The sequence below is a fragment of the Aulonocara sp. 'chitande type north' Nkhata Bay genome, linkage group LG23 (genome assembly GCF_057382095.1).
Source record: "Aulonocara sp. 'chitande type north' Nkhata Bay isolate Kocher_YH1m ecotype deep benthic linkage group LG23, A_spYH_male_GT1.1, whole genome shotgun sequence".
Lineage (NCBI taxonomy): Eukaryota > Metazoa > Chordata > Actinopteri > Cichliformes > Cichlidae > Aulonocara > Aulonocara sp. 'chitande type north' Nkhata Bay.
This window is the reverse complement of record NC_141365.1, coordinates 41,293,116-41,310,207: the sequence shown is the minus strand read 5'-3', so window position 1 is coordinate 41,310,207 and position 17,092 is coordinate 41,293,116. Positions and strand designations below refer to the sequence as shown.

The 17,092-nt window shown below is 39.7% G+C and overlaps 3 protein-coding genes across 7 annotated transcripts in view; 1 reads left to right on the top strand and 2 right to left on the bottom strand.

The window, feature by feature from the left end:
* Positions 1–1,745, bottom strand: part of raph1b (Ras association (RalGDS/AF-6) and pleckstrin homology domains 1b) — a 38,308-nt gene extending 36,563 nt beyond the window's left edge. For 4 of the 5 annotated variants that reach the window (XM_086282554.1, XM_086282556.1, XM_086282557.1 and 1 more), the window contains exon 1: positions 1,451–1,745. The gene's annotated coding sequence lies outside the window, so the exon portion shown is untranslated. Of the gene's footprint in view, positions 1–937; positions 1,174–1,450 lie in introns of those variants that run through there. The other variant, XM_086282555.1, reaches the window with a different exon arrangement.
* A 1,287-nt stretch (positions 1,746–3,032) lies between these two features.
* Positions 3,033–5,975, top strand: LOC147302444 (T-cell-specific surface glycoprotein CD28-like). Its single transcript, XM_086283098.1, has 4 exons — positions 3,033–3,424; positions 4,231–4,530; positions 4,615–4,763; positions 5,648–5,975. Exons 1-4 carry the CDS (start codon positions 3,334–3,336, stop codon positions 5,756–5,758), a joined length of 651 nt encoding a protein of 216 aa, XP_086139224.1. The 5' UTR covers positions 3,033–3,333; the 3' UTR covers positions 5,759–5,975.
* An 803-nt stretch (positions 5,976–6,778) lies between these two features.
* On the bottom strand, positions 6,779–16,899 carry fastkd2 (FAST kinase domains 2). The gene is made up of 12 exons (XM_086283096.1): positions 16,714–16,899; positions 15,849–16,498; positions 15,648–15,751; positions 15,441–15,549; positions 15,099–15,222; positions 13,608–13,747; positions 13,315–13,487; positions 12,877–13,034; positions 12,566–12,802; positions 9,238–9,334; positions 7,616–7,730; positions 6,779–7,215 (listed from the first exon to the last, which is right to left on the bottom strand). Exons 2-12 carry the CDS (start codon positions 16,467–16,469, stop codon positions 7,090–7,092), a joined length of 2,004 nt encoding a protein of 667 aa, XP_086139222.1. The 5' UTR covers positions 16,470–16,498; positions 16,714–16,899; the 3' UTR covers positions 6,779–7,089.
* Between the last annotated feature and the right edge of the window lie 193 nt (positions 16,900–17,092).

The window sequence follows — 17,092 nt, the reverse complement described above, 5'->3', positions numbered from 1 at the left end:
TCATTGACTGCACTGTAAGCAAACGGCCTGCATTGTTGCTGCACTGTCTCAATGCCCGGAATAATAGTACTTCCAGTCTAGTGCTTTGTGGATGCAAATCAGGCGTGCCTTAAGGACACAAACGGTCTATTATAAAGCCACTGTGGGGAATAAAGACTGTCGGGGGGCTGCTTTAGTGGCTCATTTTGGAAAAGAAAAATGCTGCTTGTTTTTGTTGTGTGTTCAGAAAAAAAACAAGGGAAAAAAGCTGTCCTCAATTGGCTTTGGTAACATGCTTTTTTTTTTTTTTTTAAAGAAAAAGGCATACGTCTGCCAGCCAGCCTCTGCCAATGACCTTTGAACCTTCCCAGTCAACGGTTCATTATCTTTGCACTATTAGCATCTGGCTGCAAGCTAATTGTAAGAGTAAAAATTCAAAGCCATGCGTGCGAAAAGGCTTGTTATGAAGCTAAATTAGTGTAAGCACAACATGTGTCTGAGCTCTAACTTTTCCCACAGACTTCAACTAAGACTCCACGAACAGCGCTAGTTTTTTTTCCCCTTCATCCCCCCACCCACACACCAAGGTGTCCACTAGCTAAGGTGGATGCTAGCATAAAACTGGCGATAGCCACTGGTCAAACTGGCTGCATGTTTTATCCAATCTGCTGCCGGCGGCGTCACCCAACAAAGGGAATTAAAGCTGTGCCCATGAGCTGCAGTGGGGAGGCAGGCGACAATGGGCTGAAACCAGCAACAATAACACACCTCTCCCCCTCATTTTACCTGGTTTTAGGTAAACTATCGTATTTCATTAGGGGGAAAAAAAGAAGATAAAAACATTAGCGCGACAATACCGTCGGCCATTGTAGCCTCCTCCCCGCTAAACAGGGTGGAGACTAGCCACACATCTTTCTGTTCAGCTGAAGGCAGAGGATGAAAATGAGGCTGGAAATACCTGTAGACGTCCACGACAGAGGCGCAGGGTTCAGCTTTGGCAACAAAACATCACACCAGTAACGGGCTCGTGTTCAGCTGGCACTCCCATTTAAAAAAAAAAAAAATGCGGCTCTTTTCCCAGTCGGCGCAAACGCCGCACACCCTTCCTCCCCAAGAAAAGCAGCGTTCAATGGCCGCATAAAGGGGGGGCACACAAACCTCCCCCCTCCCATTCAAACAAACGCCCTACCACAACAAACACTTTAACAAACAGCTAACGACGCATTCACAAGTGAATGTCTTCTTTCCCAATATCTAGCGGTTCATCTTTTAAAGAAGTGCGTCCGTTCCCTTTCCCCGAGGATACAGTCTAGGATGGGCTGGAAACATTAACTGACATTTAGGTTTTTTTATTCCCTACCATGGTTGACATTTTCTCTGTATAAGTTAATAAGTTAGAAGTGAAGGAAGGGGAGGGGGATATCATTTTTAAAATGCCAGAGTAGTGAGGTGGGGAAAAAAATCCACTTACAGTGAAACAGGATTCACAAAGAGGCTCCTCTCCTCTGGTCTGCGCTCCAATGGGAGTAAACGTCCACAGCGAGAGGGGAAACTCCTGATATGTGTATTTATCTATTTTTAAATAAAATCTATTTAAATTCCGCCCATTATCCTCATCTTTTTTTCCACGCGTTGCCCTCGTCTACACGAACACACAGAGTCCACTACTCTATCCCCTTTTTCCATTCTTCTCAGCCGGAGACACGCTGCGCGTCTCCGTCGTTTCCTGTCCAGCCCAGGATCCAGCGTTGCCTTCAGGATCTACCGGGAATATTGTGGATTAGAGATGACGAGGAATGGCATAGCTAAAAGGCAGACGAAAGGAGACACGATAAGCTCCTCTGTTTGGCCAATAAGCATGGTTTTATGCTTAATTCTTCAATATAAAGTTATCATTTGCCCCTAAATTAAAAATAAATAAATAAAAATGACAGGCTATACAGTTTTGCTTTTCTAGGGTCGGTCACTAAAGTATTATTATTTACAGATTGTAAAGGCAACATCAGCATTCAAGAGCTATTAAATAATAATAATAATAATAATAATAATAATAATAATAATAATAAAAAATAATTACGCTTTTCAGTGCGTCTGAAGAGAAATTCAGGTGAAACATCTAAAAGTCTGAGGCGGCCACAATGCACCGATTTAATTGTACCCACCTAAAGCCGCCACGACCACCACCATCAGACATAGGGGGCATGTTCCAGATTAGGGGATTATTTTTATCCATATGGATGTATTACATTCCCAATCCGTCCACCCTTCCAGCCTCTCAGTCATCTTTTGAGTTAAAATTCCTAATTCATGTGAATATTGTCAAACAAAATAAATAGTTACCATTGTGCCATTAACGCCTATTAATGCCTAGAAGCTATGCTTATCTGCATATACAAAAAGAAAAGCAACTTAATAACTATTTCCCATAACCTGTTACGCTGGAAGAAGATTGGGGTCGGATTTAAATGTTATGTGGCCATCTAGTGGACAAGAGAATACATTGCACCCAAATTACAGCTTCTGTGGATGTGCGGCTTTTTAAAAAAAATGAATCTCAGGTCTTGGTAATCCCTTTTAGGAAACAGTTACAATGTACTGACAAGAAACCTGTATGGCACAGCACATTCACACGTTTTTTCCCTCCTTAAAACAGTAACTGTGTCACTGACTGTGCCATACACAGACTGTGACTCATACAGTGTACAGACTTCTCCTAAGTGCCTTTTTCTCTGCCAGTCAGCCTTTCCTGTAATCACACTTTGGCTCTCACACGAACCACTTCAGTACCTGCCAGTGCATTTTAATTAAAAAAAAAAATCCTGTTCAGTAAATTTTCTCAGGTGAAACAAGGTCATCGCACCATTGAACGCTCCGCCTTCACAAGAGGAGCAGCACAAGTCTTATTAAAATCTGAACTGTAGTAGGATAATGTTAACACCCGTTCCATGTTATTGTTTAAAACACAAAACCTGAGTTTAGCTCGCTCTACACGACCAACAAGACTAAAGTTAAGCACGCTGATGGCATAAAAGGTCACAAACTGGGAAACAGCAGAAACTTCAGTGGAGGAGGCAGGTTTTTTTTCTTTTTTTCGCCACAGGATGTTTTCTGTCAAGAGAGGGTGTGTTTGTGAGCCTCAGTCACTGCTGCACTGTGTGGGAGTGTTTTTAGTCAGAAGCAGAGAGGATCGAAGGCATTGCAGTCAAAAGAACACGTGCGTGATGTTATCGGAGTAACGGATCAGATTTTTTTTTGTGCAGGTTCGCTTGGAGGAGCTCGGAGGTTTTAGGTGATGAGGGGAAGCCTTGGGGGCATCATTCTACTGGAGGCAAATTCCCGCTCTTGCTGCAGAAAATGAGGATTTCATGGATGTTCATGTGCCTTCTGGTTTGCAAGTCATCGTATGGTACTCAGGATCAAAGTGACTCCAACTGTGATTGGAGCGGTAAGCGGACTTTATTATGATTACACCATGAGCATTATTATTATTAATTATTGCAGGTTGATCTGTGCATACGTAGGGACAACAAAATTGCTTGTTTTCATTTGTAAACACTGAGGTTCAAACTCTGAGTACTGCAGTAGTACTTGAGTATTTAATGCCTTTAGATTGCTGAACTACATCAGTTGTGTAAGTACATATCCTGGCTTGAGATTTCAGCCGCTCTCGAGTTTGTTTTGTTTTGTGGTTAAGACACATAAAACACATAGGGGTTAAATTTAAAAACAACACACATTTATCCGTGTGGCGCCCGAGATCGTCCTTAAATCGACAAATGCCGTAGTTCAGAAAGCGTGTGTTTCAACATATATCCATGCAACAGATGGATACGTCACCAAAACTGCATGTGGTTCATGTGTTACAGTGCTAAATGTACGTCTGACTCAAGTCTGCCATTTGTATCACACATCTTGTTTTTCATGTGAAATGTGAGTTTGGCCGAAAGAGGTAAATGTGCTGATATCAAACAAATTCCATGCGGGGGAGGAGCTGCTCTGAAATGACTGGTTTCAAAGCCTGAATTTCAGTAAGGGGAATTAAATGCAAATGTCTGAATCTTTGCAGGAGCTCTGGCTCTATGAAGCCTCTGCCAAGCGTTTGGTGCTGGTTACTGGCGGTACTTTTCCAAGCCTTAGATGAAGTTAACTTTTGGAAAAAAAAAAGCAAACAAATGATTTTTTTTTAAAGTATAACATGCCACGTGTAATAGGCATTTATGATCACACAAATTCTCACAATTGTCTCTCCAGGATTGACGCTTCATGACTCTTCAAATGACAACGTGACTGTAACGTGCCCGTTGATACTGCCCAAGGATGAAGAAATTTCGTTTTACCTAATGAAAAATAAAACCATGATTTATAACCATACGTGCAAACAGAATTGCACTGGGATGAAGTGGGACGCTGTGGAACTGCACAAAAATGGATCACATTGGTTTTTCACAGTCAAATTAGGACACAGTATCAGAGAACTGTACAGATGCAACATCACAAGGACGTACCCTCCTCCTCTTACGAAAAAAGATGGCGATCCTGTGCTTGTAATAGGTAAAAGAGTCCTAAAAAAGGTTTTAAACAGTCTGTAATTCATAGTGCAGTACACTAAACACTTCCTGAATATGCTTCTTGCAGAATTCCCTCACCAGTGCCCGAAACCCCCATGCAATCCCACAGGAGACGCACCAAACCCATGCAAAGAATTTCTATGGATTTGGATAATGGTGATTGCAATTGTCAGTATCTATGGTGTAACAGTCACCATCATTGCACTGTTTAACTGGGTAAGATATCCTTGATCCACAAGGAAGAGAAAAAAATAGAGCTCAAAACAGTCGTTTGTAGCAAATTATCTTAATGTTTACTGAAGCCTGGCCAATACTGCAATTTTATGAGTGAAAATGTACTTTCTTTACATGTAAATATACACAACAGCAACGCCAAAACAAGGAAACATTGAGGTTTGCTAGTCTGCCACACACAAACACTGACGACCCATTTGAATTTGCTCCGATGCTACATGTGCTGCAGACAGTGCTGCAGGTGTTGCAGGGGATGAACTATCATGTAACACTATTTCTAAATGACTATTTCATAAGTGTTTGTTTTAAAGAGACAAAAACAAGTAGATTTTTTTGTGTCAGAGAAAAAAAATACATTGATTTTGATGTATCTACAACGGCAGATGCATGTGTGTTATATTCACCTAACACACAAAAGACTGGGAGGAGAACCAAATCCCTCGGTATTTGGGTCAGGAAAGATATCAATCATAAAATTCTGCCAAATCAAATACGCAGAGCTTTTCACTGTGGCAACGCCTTGTTAGGGCCGATACGGTCTGCTAACCTTGGCATATTTATTTAATGTTCAACATTTATCGTCTTTTATCAACTGTAAGAGAAACATTTTGTTGTGTTCTTGTTAGTTTTACACATTTCTATACAGCCAATAGACAAATCCTAACCCCTTTGTACATTTTAGAATCGACTACTTTTTGTCAGATTTTAGGAAAAAAGGCACAATCCTCCCCCCCTGCATAGTATGAAGAAGATTTTTTTTTCTTTAAAATGTTCAAATTGAAGGTGTTCTCCATTAACATGGTATGACATTCGTTTCCCTTTCTGTCTCTGAGACAGTTGCTCATCTCTCTTCACGTGTCTTGCAGCTCAAGTTGAAGAACACAGAAAACCAGAGTGACTACATGAACACAAAACCCAGAGCGCCCAGGGACCGCAAGAAGAAAAAAGGTCTTCAGAATATACAAAGACACTTCTAATGACTTCATCGGATCATTTTGCACAGCTTTAGTTTAGACCTAAACATTCAGGCTGTCCTCGCTGTAGCTTATTTTTGTCAAACACATAATTGTGAGGTTTGTTTTTTGTGTTTTCATATTTCGTTGTCAACACTGTAGTAAATCTGTACCTACACAGCAAAAGTAGCATTTTTCTTTAAAGCAATGGCTGTATTAAAACTAAAAAAACAACAACACACACACACTCTGGGTTTCTGGTTTTGCTCACTTCCTGTTTCAGTTACTAAGTCTGCCTGTCTCTTTTTCTCACACACACACACACACATACATGTAATTGGGAACCCCTATCTTTGTGGTCGAAACAGAAGGTGGTGTCTGATTGAGGGGACTTAACCACATTTGAAGCATAAATGAATGTGCTACAGTATGGACGCTCAATCTGTTAAAGAGAACTCACAAAACCACAGTATCAAGAATCTAAATGTCATGCGAGCTGTTATTAAAGTGTTTGACTTCTCTTTCACTTCAGCGAGCTCTTACATCTCTCTCAAAGAGCTGATATCGCCGGAGCTGATGAAAGCCAGTTACTTGAAACAATAACAACGTGCACAATTTCCTGCCTTCCTCGCTCTTAGTTTTTCCTTTTTTTTTACCCGTCGTGCACTCTGCAGATGTAGCAGCTTCAAAGGGACGCCACCTTTACCTTGCTCACCTTGCACTTTCTGTGCAGTCACTGCAGGCGCTCGCACCGGGTTTCACTGGTTTTATTCAGTAGCAGGGTTTTACGCAACAGCTACCGCAAGCATGAGCGAGATAGACATAGTTTCTGTTAGGCCTTGAAACAATTTTTAGGGCTTTAAGCAATGATTAAAAACGAATGCTGACTATAAAAGATTTTTTTTTACCTCCCACACACTCAATTCTCCTATGAAGAAGGGCACCCTTTAAAAAAAAAAACTGGAGGCGTAAGCACAGAAAAGTTCAGGTTTTCAGTAAAAACTTATCTGAAATCTGCAAAGTTACTTTCATGCAACCAGAGAATCACTTTTAACTCTTTTCAGCATCTTTTTAATTAAAAAAAAACAAAACAAAATGATGTCCTACTATGTGTGCACAGATGAAACAATCTACTAATGGACACAAAAGAGTTTTACTCTTAATTTTGAACGACCGTTCAAAGTGTGTATTTGCTCTTCACGTGTCCCTCATCTTTCTTTAGCTAAATGCATCCAAAGCTAAACAGTCATTTTAAAAAGTTTCATATATTTTCTCCTTCTTAAATACTACCACAAAACCTGTCTGTCATCATGAGGATTAGCCTCTTTCCTTCCATTTAACGCTGACATCTGGCTCTAAGATCGCAGGTGCTCCTTTTCATCAGGCTGTGTTTCGGGTCTGTGGTGTTGTGGAAAAATCCGTTCCCTGAGGAAATCTATCCTTGCTTCCTCGGATACAGACTGCAGGTCCTGCTCCGTTACCTGGAAAATAGGATTAGGATCATGTAAATCATCCACTCTGATACTTCTTCCAATACTTGCACTACAATCAAGAGAGAATAACCTACCATTAAAATCTACAGGGAGCAAATCTGAAGACATAATATTTGAGTTTCTCTTCTTAATTTTAGTAGTTTAAACATATGATACAAGTATAGGATATAAGAGACCTGAATTCTAATAAACAGGTAATGCAGTGCAGCCATACATTAGCAATGTTCTGCTTTTTAAACCACATATCCAAATCTAACGTATCCGTTAGATTTGGATATGTAAACACAGACATTAGTCATGAGCTGCAAAAAGGTTTAGAAGTGAAATAAGCAGAGATTGTGCAAAAATGTGAGTGCGACATTATTTTCTGAAGGTGCCAAAGTCTCACCAGGACAGAGTTATATCCCAGGATCTTCAGATGGCGAAGCTTCACAGCCAGCGGACCACGGGGATTGGACGTGCCGTAACAAAAACCAGATTGCGGTGCATACATTACTGCAATTCTGGGAAATAAAGAGAATGATTTGTAAGCTTTACCAAAAAGAAAAAAAAAAGGTCAAAATTTGAATAAAATTACTGGGAGACAAAAATCTGAAAACTGACAGATGGAGAAGATTGTGGGTTTATTGTCACTGATGAAAATCAATGTGTTCTTTCTGACTTTATCTGCTTTACTCAGCATGAATCTGATATTAGGATTTTACTTTTCATTGATGTTGACATCTATTTTTTCCTTTAATTACTTTACAGATGGTTTATTTAGTCAGTAAAGTCCAGACAAAAAATTTCAACGAAGCAGAATTTAAAAGAGCTGATTCATTTTTAATCAGTAGTTTGACTCAGTTCCAATAAATGAACGCGCCTGTGCTGTATGGAAATAAATAACAGATGGATAGTTCTGATTACGCTCTGATACTTTCAGTAACATCGATTATGTCAGCAGAAACACATAACCTTTACATTGTACCAAAAAACCTATATGCATTTCTTAGACTTCTACCTGTAAAACCCCTCATTATATACATTTTTATGTTTATTTCTATTTATTTATTTTTGGACAATATTGAGGTTGTCTGTCTTTTGACAAATTTATTTTTAGCTGTGCTGTTTTACTGGAAGAAGGTTTTGGCTGCAGCAACACAGTGGAAAAAAAGATGATAGAAAACTTATTCTGCACATTTTACTATAATATGAAGAATATTATAGTAATATAATATTCCCCCCCCCCCCCCTTTAGGGCTAAACAAAAATAGACATTAAAACATGCATCACCATAAAGAAAGTGGACATTAAAAAAAAAAAAAAAAAAAAAAAGCTCAGATGGGCATAAAAATATCAAAAACACAAAAAATGTCAATGCAAAGTTAAACTTCAAGTTTCAAACTTCAAGTTTTAATAAAAATATTAATATTAATCTACATGTATCCTACATGATTGAACACATGCAATTTTAGGAAAGTCTGTAGTCCATGTAAAAAATGTTGAATACAGTAGTTGCACACATTTTTCCAACAACGTGTCCAATTTAAGAAGGTGAAGTTTTCCACAACACATATTTTTCAGTTTCAGCTGCTTATTGCAAAGAAGTGCCTGAAAGCCAAGAATGGAAATATGTTTAAAAGAGGCGGTAAAGTATCGCCTGTAATACATAACGGTGTTCAAAGAGAGCAAAAAAGCATGCACTCCTGCTTGATGTGTTTGCTTTCAAAGGCTGCTTTTGCGTGCCTGAATGAGGTCTTTACATGGTTGTCTTAGTTTGAAAACGAGATTCATGGTGCTTTGCTGCAAGCTCAGTCAGATATTACCAATCACGCAATATAGTTACATCAGTGCCCGACACTGGAGGAACAGAAAAGTCCCAACATCCTCTTCAACTACCTTCATTTCAAAAAATGTTGCATAAGCACAATTAAATCAAGAACAATATGAGGAACTTAAACACGACTTTACGTGCGTTCGAGACATGCATGCAGTGATGCTGTCAGCAGCAAGCTCATGCTGATATCTTACCGCTCACTGCTCTCTGCTGGAGAACACCCTTCCCCTCCACCGCTGCGTGCTTCACACACAGAGGTTTGGTTTGGCGTAGGTTTGGTTACAGCAGCGTCTGGGAGACAGCAGACACAGACGTTTGCTGTCATCACAGTTTCAAAAGCAGGTTAAACCGAGAATATAGAGAAGCTGGTTGTGACAAAAAAGTCAGGGCTTTATGTCTGATGGAAAAAAAAAAACCCAACATGTCAGATACTGAAATTTTCAAATTGAATAGTTTTCTTAGTTTTGTTTTTTACATTTAAGAGAATTTTGAATTTGTGGATTCTGCCACACAGTTCTGTCCCAGACTTTGTAAATATGTTTCTCACTGTTTTGCTTCAAACACTTCTTTAATGACAACCTGCAAGAATTTGGGCCCTGAGGAGACCACATACTGTCGTTTTTAAGAGCCAGTGTTTTTCTGTCTTGCTTAATTTCATCTGCTCAAAGGTTTGGATCCTTTTTCTGTCAAATTTTACTCCAGTTCTTGTGTTTCACTGGCTTCCACTTACACACAGAAGTTAATTTAAGGCCTTCTGTTCGTCTATAAATGTCTCATTTATGAAATGAAAGCCTACCGAGGCTCTTAGATCAGCAGGAAATGCTTAGCTGGTGGTGCACCAACATCAAACTTGACATGATCTAATGGGTTTTTGCCATTATGCTGCCATCTACTGAAATCAGCTCCCATTTAAACTCAGGGTTTTATGACTTTCCTCGTTTCTTTCTGCCACTTACTCTGTAAAATCTGATTTAAAGTGACAGCAGTAATGACTCAAGAAGAAATGTCTTCTATCCTTGTTGCGAGCATTTTCAAGTTGCAATTCTTTTCTGTATGATCTCTCTCATTCTGAACATTTAGCTTTTTAAGAAACCATCATGGCTCAACATAACAATGAAAGATGGAAAAAACACAACAGAAATAAAAACAACAGAAGTTACAAATAAATAAGAAAAAAAGAACAGAGGTTGAACAAAACAAAATTTTAAAATAAAAACCCCACAATGAAAGTTGAATAAAAACAGAACAGAAGTTAGACAAAACAATAAAAAAAAAGTTGACTGAAGTAAAAAATAAAACAGTAAAAGACTAATAAAACACAGCATAAGCAAAAAAACACAACAGAAATCGAAAAGACATGGGGCAGGTCAAAATTTGTCTTAAAACAAAACTCTATTCTCTGACAAGATGTTAACATAGTTCACGGCTGAGCTCTGCGGTGGCCCTGAGAGGTCAAACATCCTTTAACCAAAACCTGAAAAACAATGTTGAACAAAACACAATGGAAATAGAAAAAAGCAAAAGTTCAATAACACATAACAGAAACTGAAACAAAAACAAGTTAAAAACACACACACACACACACACAACGGAAAGTGACAAGAGTACCCCCCCCCCCCCCCCCCCTAAAAGATAACAACAAAAAACACAAAAACAATGGATTTTGAATAAAACATAGTAGAAAAAAAAAATCATAAAACTGATTGGAAATAAGAAAACACTACAGAAATAGAAAAACAAACAACAGAATTAAGGAAAAAAAAATAACACAAGTCAAATACAAATAGGAAAAAACTACATAAATAAGAAAAAACGAGCAAATTTAAAAAATTGAGAATGTCAATTAGAAAAACACAACAAAAGTAGGAAAAAATATAACTGAAGTTGACAAAAACAATGAAAATAGAGGGAAGACCCCACAATTGAATTGTGGAAAGAAAATCCTAACGTAAGTAGAAAAATACAATGAAAGTTGAATAAAACAGAATAGAAATAAGAAATACAGAACAGAATTTAATGGAAGTAGAAAAACAAAACAAAACAATGAAAGCTTAATGAAACAGCAAAAGTATAAAAGGCACAACAGAAATAGAAAAAACAACACTATGGCAATAAAAAAGCAAGTTAAACAAAATGCAAGGGAAATGGAAATAAAAACAACATGTTGAACAGAACACAATAGTAACAGGATAAACACAATATAGATAGAATAAAAACAAACAGGTTGAAAAGAACACAATGGAAGTCTGAAGAATAGAATGAAAGTTAAAAAAATAACATAAATAGGAAAAAATCAAGAGAACTTGAATAAAAAAAACAATGAAAATAGCAAAAATGAAAATAAGTTGAATAAAACTAACAGAGGTTGAATAAGACCCAACGCAAGTAGAAAGAACAGAACAAAAGTTAAAAAGACACAATGGAAATATTGAAAAACAATAATGGAAGTTGAATAAAACCCAGTTGAAATGGAAAAAAACTACAGAAACAAGGAGAAAAAAGGAAAAACAAAAAACAATGAAACTTGAAAAAAGCGCAACAGAAATGGGCTGAACAGGAGAATGTTCAGGACAACAGCTTTAACAGCCTCCTTGGCTGAGCTGCAAGTTTCTTCTGGCTGGTGCATGAATACGTTTCTATGTAAAGTGCTCACAATGAGCTCTGTAGAATCATTTGCATTAATGGGTCATTTTGTCTGGAAAGACACATTGTTGCTTTAATTCAGAATCTAAATTTAAATGGGAACCAATTTATGTAGTGAACAGCAAACTGGGTACAAGCCATCACACTGGGCCTTCTTTTTTTATAATGGCCCTTTGAGCCCATCAGTTCCATTATATTCAAGAAAAAATTGATTTTTCTAAAGATGATATCTCTAAAAGTGACCATTTCATACAAAAACACTTTGAAAAATTGTGTCAAACACAAGGCAGAGAGGCCGGAAATGCTCTCTGCTTTGAATTCACAAAAACGTTCATAATTTTAGTTATCACATTTATTTATTACAATTCAAGCCCGATTTTCTTTACAGCAGTACTTTTTTTTTATTGTGTAAAACAGCTGACACGTATATTTGAAATTGCACTTCTTCTTTAGGGATTAAACATAGTTACACTTCATTCAAACAACAAAAGGGGAGTTTCACTGGTCTGGACTACTTAGGATCAAAGTGGGCTGCAAGTGGCCCACAATGTAAAATGAGTTTCACATCCCGCTCTAGAAAGATTAAACTGTATAGAAGAAAAATAAGCAAGTCTGCATTTAGATTAAACTGCCACTTTAGACTTACCTGTAATTTTTGTTTGTTTGTTTTATTTTTTTGCACCATCAAATTTCCATTTGCCTTTTTCGCAACATTTTAATACAGTATGTCAAATACTTTGAGTTTCCTTTATGGATACAATATGTTATAATAAGAAAACTGCCTTCACTTGAAAAGCTTTTCTATAGCAAGACAGTTCAAGTATCCAGTATGCTGCTGAAATGTTCATTTTTTAAATTCTTTTCTCAAATTTTTCTTACCTATGAAGTACAAATTCTCCACCATCACCCCCTCCTGTAGCATCATATGCACCTGATCCTCCAGCAGACTCTGCAAGTCCAGCAAGAGCCTCGGGTTGACCGATGGAGTGCTGGGGGTGGGGTCTCCCAGGACTGATGCAGGAACAGTTAGGGGCTGAGGAAGAGGAGGATGGTCAACACGCAGGCACACGTCCACCGTCTGAAACATTCTCTCCTGGCTCTTTGGAAACTTCGAACCTGAGGAGAAAAGGAGCAGGTGAAGACCACAAACCCAGGTGTAAGACAAGAGCAGTCAAAGTGAACTGTTTTACCTGCAAGCTTTTCCAGCACACTGCTCTGCAGAAGCTGCTCCAGTGGTGCGTAAGGGAAGTGGCCCAACAGACAGAGGCAGTAAACGGCCTTCAACAACTCAAACGCAGATATTTTGGGCAAATAGGAGATCAGGACTCGGCTCAGACTATCGAGAAACCTGCAGCAGCAAGAAACCCAACAAAGACAAGCAACAGTAATTCAGTTACAGACGAGGAAAATGTGTTTATTTTACAGTTCAAAAACCAGCAAACTAACAGCTGTGCCTGTTTTCAACTGTGATCAGCCTATTAGCGTTCTACTTCTGCTGCTGTCTGTGTTCGCTGATCGGCCTCGGCGTTGACAGATGTGGGATAAACATGCACACTGTTCTCCCTGAACCTCTACTCCATGTCTACAGCCACAGGGACACATTTAGATGAGACAAATGGTTTACGTACTGTTGTCTTCTGTCCTGCAGATCGTAGCTCAGAGAGGAGTACACCTTGAGGACACAGAGCAGGTCTTTAAGTGTTAGGACGTCAGGGTTGGCGATCACTTTGTCAGCATAAGCATCCATCAGAGCAGCAGGGCAGAAGATGAGGTTCTCGAACACAGACAGAAAGAGAAGCAGCTAAACAGAAAGAAAGAAGTGGAGCAGTAATAAATGTCGTGTGTGATGTTTTTAGTTCCTCCTCCTGAAACCTCGTATTTACTATTTGGACAAGAAGGCAGGTCAGAGGATAGTTGTCACCTGTTTGTTGGTCCAAATGTCCAGTGAGGAAGCGACATAGTCCGAAATGCTGGTGAGCAGATGAACGTCTCTGTAGCGGAGCTCCCTACAGGACTGCAGCAATTTAAATATTCTGTTGAAGGGGATACCATGGATGTTCTCTAACACAGAAGTCGGGAGTAGGAAAAGGAAAATCATTAAATTAAATTTAAGGCGCTTTTTTAATTAATCCACAATAAATATAATTCTTGTAATTTCTACAATCATCACCTATTTACAAGCTATTTCTGGTTATTAGCAGGTTCAAATGAAGACTGATTTGACATCACTGTTAATGAAAGTGAAGGTATATATTTTTCTATTTAAACATATTGACTTCAAGAATTTTGCCCATGTATTGGAAGTACTCGTGTTAAATTACAACACAGTGTCGAAAATCTGAAACGCCTCACAGTGTATGCTGTGTTTTGTTTAATAAGCATTTCCAAACACTGACTTTAATGGCCGAGAGTAGAAATTTATCTTATGATGTTTCTTTAAACCAGCAGGATGGTTTATCCATCATCGTCGTCTTCTGTATTGTAAAGTTGGTCCAGGCACTGGTGCAGGTTTCTTTCTCTCATATTTAAGCATTTTATTTTTAATTGGCCTACAGCAGTGTATCTCATTGTAGATCACGGCTCTTCTTCTCTCACATCAGCTCCTTTTAAAGTCCACCACAGCAGATAACCTGCCTCCGTCTCACTCTATCCCTACCATCCTCCTGTGTCACAACAACCCTCTGCGTGTCCTCCTTCACTGCATACATGTATCTTGCCAATGGTCTCCTGTCTGGCAGCTCCATCGTCAGCATCCTTTGTTTCTCCTCTGCACATGCCCAGATCATCTCAGTCTTGTCTATCTATCTTTGTCTCCAAACTGCTCAGCCTGAGCTGTCCCTCTGATGTGCTCATTTCTAACCCTGTCCATTCTGATCACTCCAAATGAAGATATTATCATTTTCAGGTCAGCTGTCTGTCTTTTTGTCAGAGACGCATCATAGCAGGTCTCACTGCTGTCTCATAAATCTTCCCTTTCAACCATTGCTGCTTTCTGACCACAAGTATTTAAACTCATCTATCTTCACTACCTCAGCTCCTTGCATTTTCACCTTTCCACCTGCCTCAGTCTCACTCAAACATGTATGAAAATTTGATTACAGGTAAATAAAGATTAAAAGCTAAGTTGAATAAAGACGACCTGTATTCACTTATCTGCCTGCTTTCCTAGGCGGTCAAATCTATTCTTTATCCTTCGTTCAGTTTTTCTTGTCCACCTTCTGTAGGCCAGTCGCCCTGTTTCCTGTGCTTTAATTGTTTGTTCTCTTCTGTCACTTCACCTTTCAGGCTCTCACTAATGTAACCTACACCCCATCCAAGCCCCCATCTGCTTCATTCCCACCACCAACAACATCTAGACGCTGGGGCAGGGTGACACTGTCTGGACATTATTTTCTTGTGGAGAAGGATTTACCCGTGATTTTTTTACTGCAGACATCCAGCAGTGGCTTAGAGAAGAAGCCCATTGTGGCCATAGTGGAAATCATGTATTGGGCGTTGGGCAGGCTGAAGTGGTCTGTCATAGATAAGGCCTTTTTCTGGAGGAAGCACAGACACGGAAAAGATTCAGCAACAGCAGTTTTTAAACATTAACTACTTTTGAACAATTGTCTGTTAATTCAGCTGTGCATTACACAGGTAAGCAAATATCATGCAAAAAGCACAGCTGAGGGCAGCTGCACACAAGGGCTCAGTCATAAATGTGGAGAATATTTAAAAACAGCGAGACAGAATGCCAAATGAGATCAAAACTAACCTCTAGTTTCCATTTGAGGTCCTTTGGGGCATCGTTTCCCAGCAGACGCATCATGGTCTGGAGAGCCATTACATTCTTTATGCCTGGAAGACGGGCCTCCACCACCAGCCTAAGACGCACAAAAAAAGAAAAATCAATGTAACACGTGACTTTATGATACAAGGCATCTTTGAGGCTAGACTTTTTTTTCTTCCCATGATCTCATACCTCATGCCCTCCTTGAGCGCACGAACATTGGCTCCATCCTCCATTTGCTCCAGGCTGGAGGCCAAGATGGACAGACTCTTCTCATCAAAGTCATTCAGTTTCTCCTGTTAGTGAACAAGCAGACACATTTGAGTGCACAGAAAAAACAAAAACATCACCAAGATGAAGAATAATTTGTGCATGTGGTCGTGGACCGTCTACCTGGCAGGTTCGGAGAAAAGTCTGGACCACTCGGCTACGTTGGGGAACGCCCAGGTTGACCATACTCAGGAGAGAGTAAGTCACGTCCTCGTCGCGAATGTGCACCAGAGTCTTCATGGCCCTCTGCAGCAGCTGGTCAAAAGCGGGATGCTCAAACATCAGCTGCAGCTCATAGCGGCGCTGCTCATCTGTCATCTTCTTAGTGGTGGCCCACATGTGGGTCAGGCAGTGGCTGACCTGTCGGGCTGTGGGCGAGTACTTGCCGGTGAGGTCTAACACGTCTGACGGGGAGCCGCAGCTCTCCAGGAGCTCCAAGAAAGGAGACTTCCTCTGTCTCTCAGCTGATGCTGTGTCAGCAGGTTGAGAGGGAAGACGCTCCCCATCTTCCAGATCATCTCCATGATTGGCTCCCTGTGAATAGAACCTCACTGAACTGACAGGACTCCTAGAAAGCCACGTCTGACTCTGTCTTGGGCTCCAAAGGTGGAAGAACTGTTTATCTGGAGAACACGAGTCCTTGATTGGCGCAGACAACAGGAAGTTGCGCTGTTGCCAAAGAGATCCGCGGCTGCAAAAGCGCAGGCCCCGTCTCATGACCTCCTCTGTCACCCATACAGACATGGTTCTTTAATAACACAGAGCGCTAGCAACTATTGAAAAAAATAAACAGAGACAGAGCCAAATAAATTAGAAATAATACCACTGCTCTTACAAATTAAATGGCTTGACACTTTACATTCATAGCCACAAATGCTCTTAAATTATGCGTGGCTACCAATGTTGCTTAATTACAAAGTCAACAAGGTCAATAAACTGCCAAGTTATGAAAACATTGACTAGCTGCTTTTAGCTAAGTGATGCTAACCTTAGACGCATACAAACACGTATAACGAAGCGACGCATTGTAGTTTCCAGACCGTGAAAAATCGGAGAGAAACGTAGTTCAGCAAAGAGATAAACAGCTACATGACACCACAGAGTTCATCAGTGCTAGGCCAGTCCATTGAAGTTTTCTCACACATGCTAGTAGGCGCCGTGTGCACCGCCATAATTCGTCCCCCCCCCCCCCCCAACATGTACTGTCACGATAGTAGAAAAACCCCCCGCAAATATACAAATTATTAATATATTTCTATTTTAAACGAGCGGAGTAGAAATATGTTTAACGGAAAATATAACACTTTTATATGTGTATTTATTTATTGTCATTGCATTTTGTGTGGCGGTATTCATATTTGTTTGAC

What these genes read in the sequence shown, in the direction of transcription:
- LOC147302444 (XM_086283098.1), top strand. Translation starts at nt 3,334, where the DNA reads ATGAGGATTTCATGGATGTTCATGTGCCTTCTGGTTTGCAAGTCATCG. An exon ending in CTCCAACTGTGATTGGAGCG is followed by an intron (nt 3,425 to 4,230) that starts GTAAGCGGACTT and finishes TTGTCTCTCCAG; the next exon opens with GATTGACGCTTCATGACTCT. An exon ending in TCATTGCACTGTTTAACTGG is followed by an intron (nt 4,764 to 5,647) that starts GTAAGATATCCT and finishes CGTGTCTTGCAG; the next exon opens with CTCAAGTTGAAGAACACAGA.
- fastkd2 (XM_086283096.1), bottom strand. Translation starts at nt 16,469, where the DNA reads ATGTCTGTATGGGTGACAGAGGAGGTCATGAGACGGGGCCTGCGCTTT. An exon ending in ACATTTGGACCAACAAACAG is followed by an intron (nt 13,488 to 13,607) that starts GTGACAACTATC and finishes CTTTCTGTTTAG; the next exon opens with CTGCTTCTCTTTCTGTCTGT. An exon ending in CCAGCAGAGAGCAGTGAGCG is followed by an intron (nt 7,731 to 9,237) that starts GTAAGATATCAG and finishes TTTATTTCCCAG; the next exon opens with AATTGCAGTAATGTATGCAC.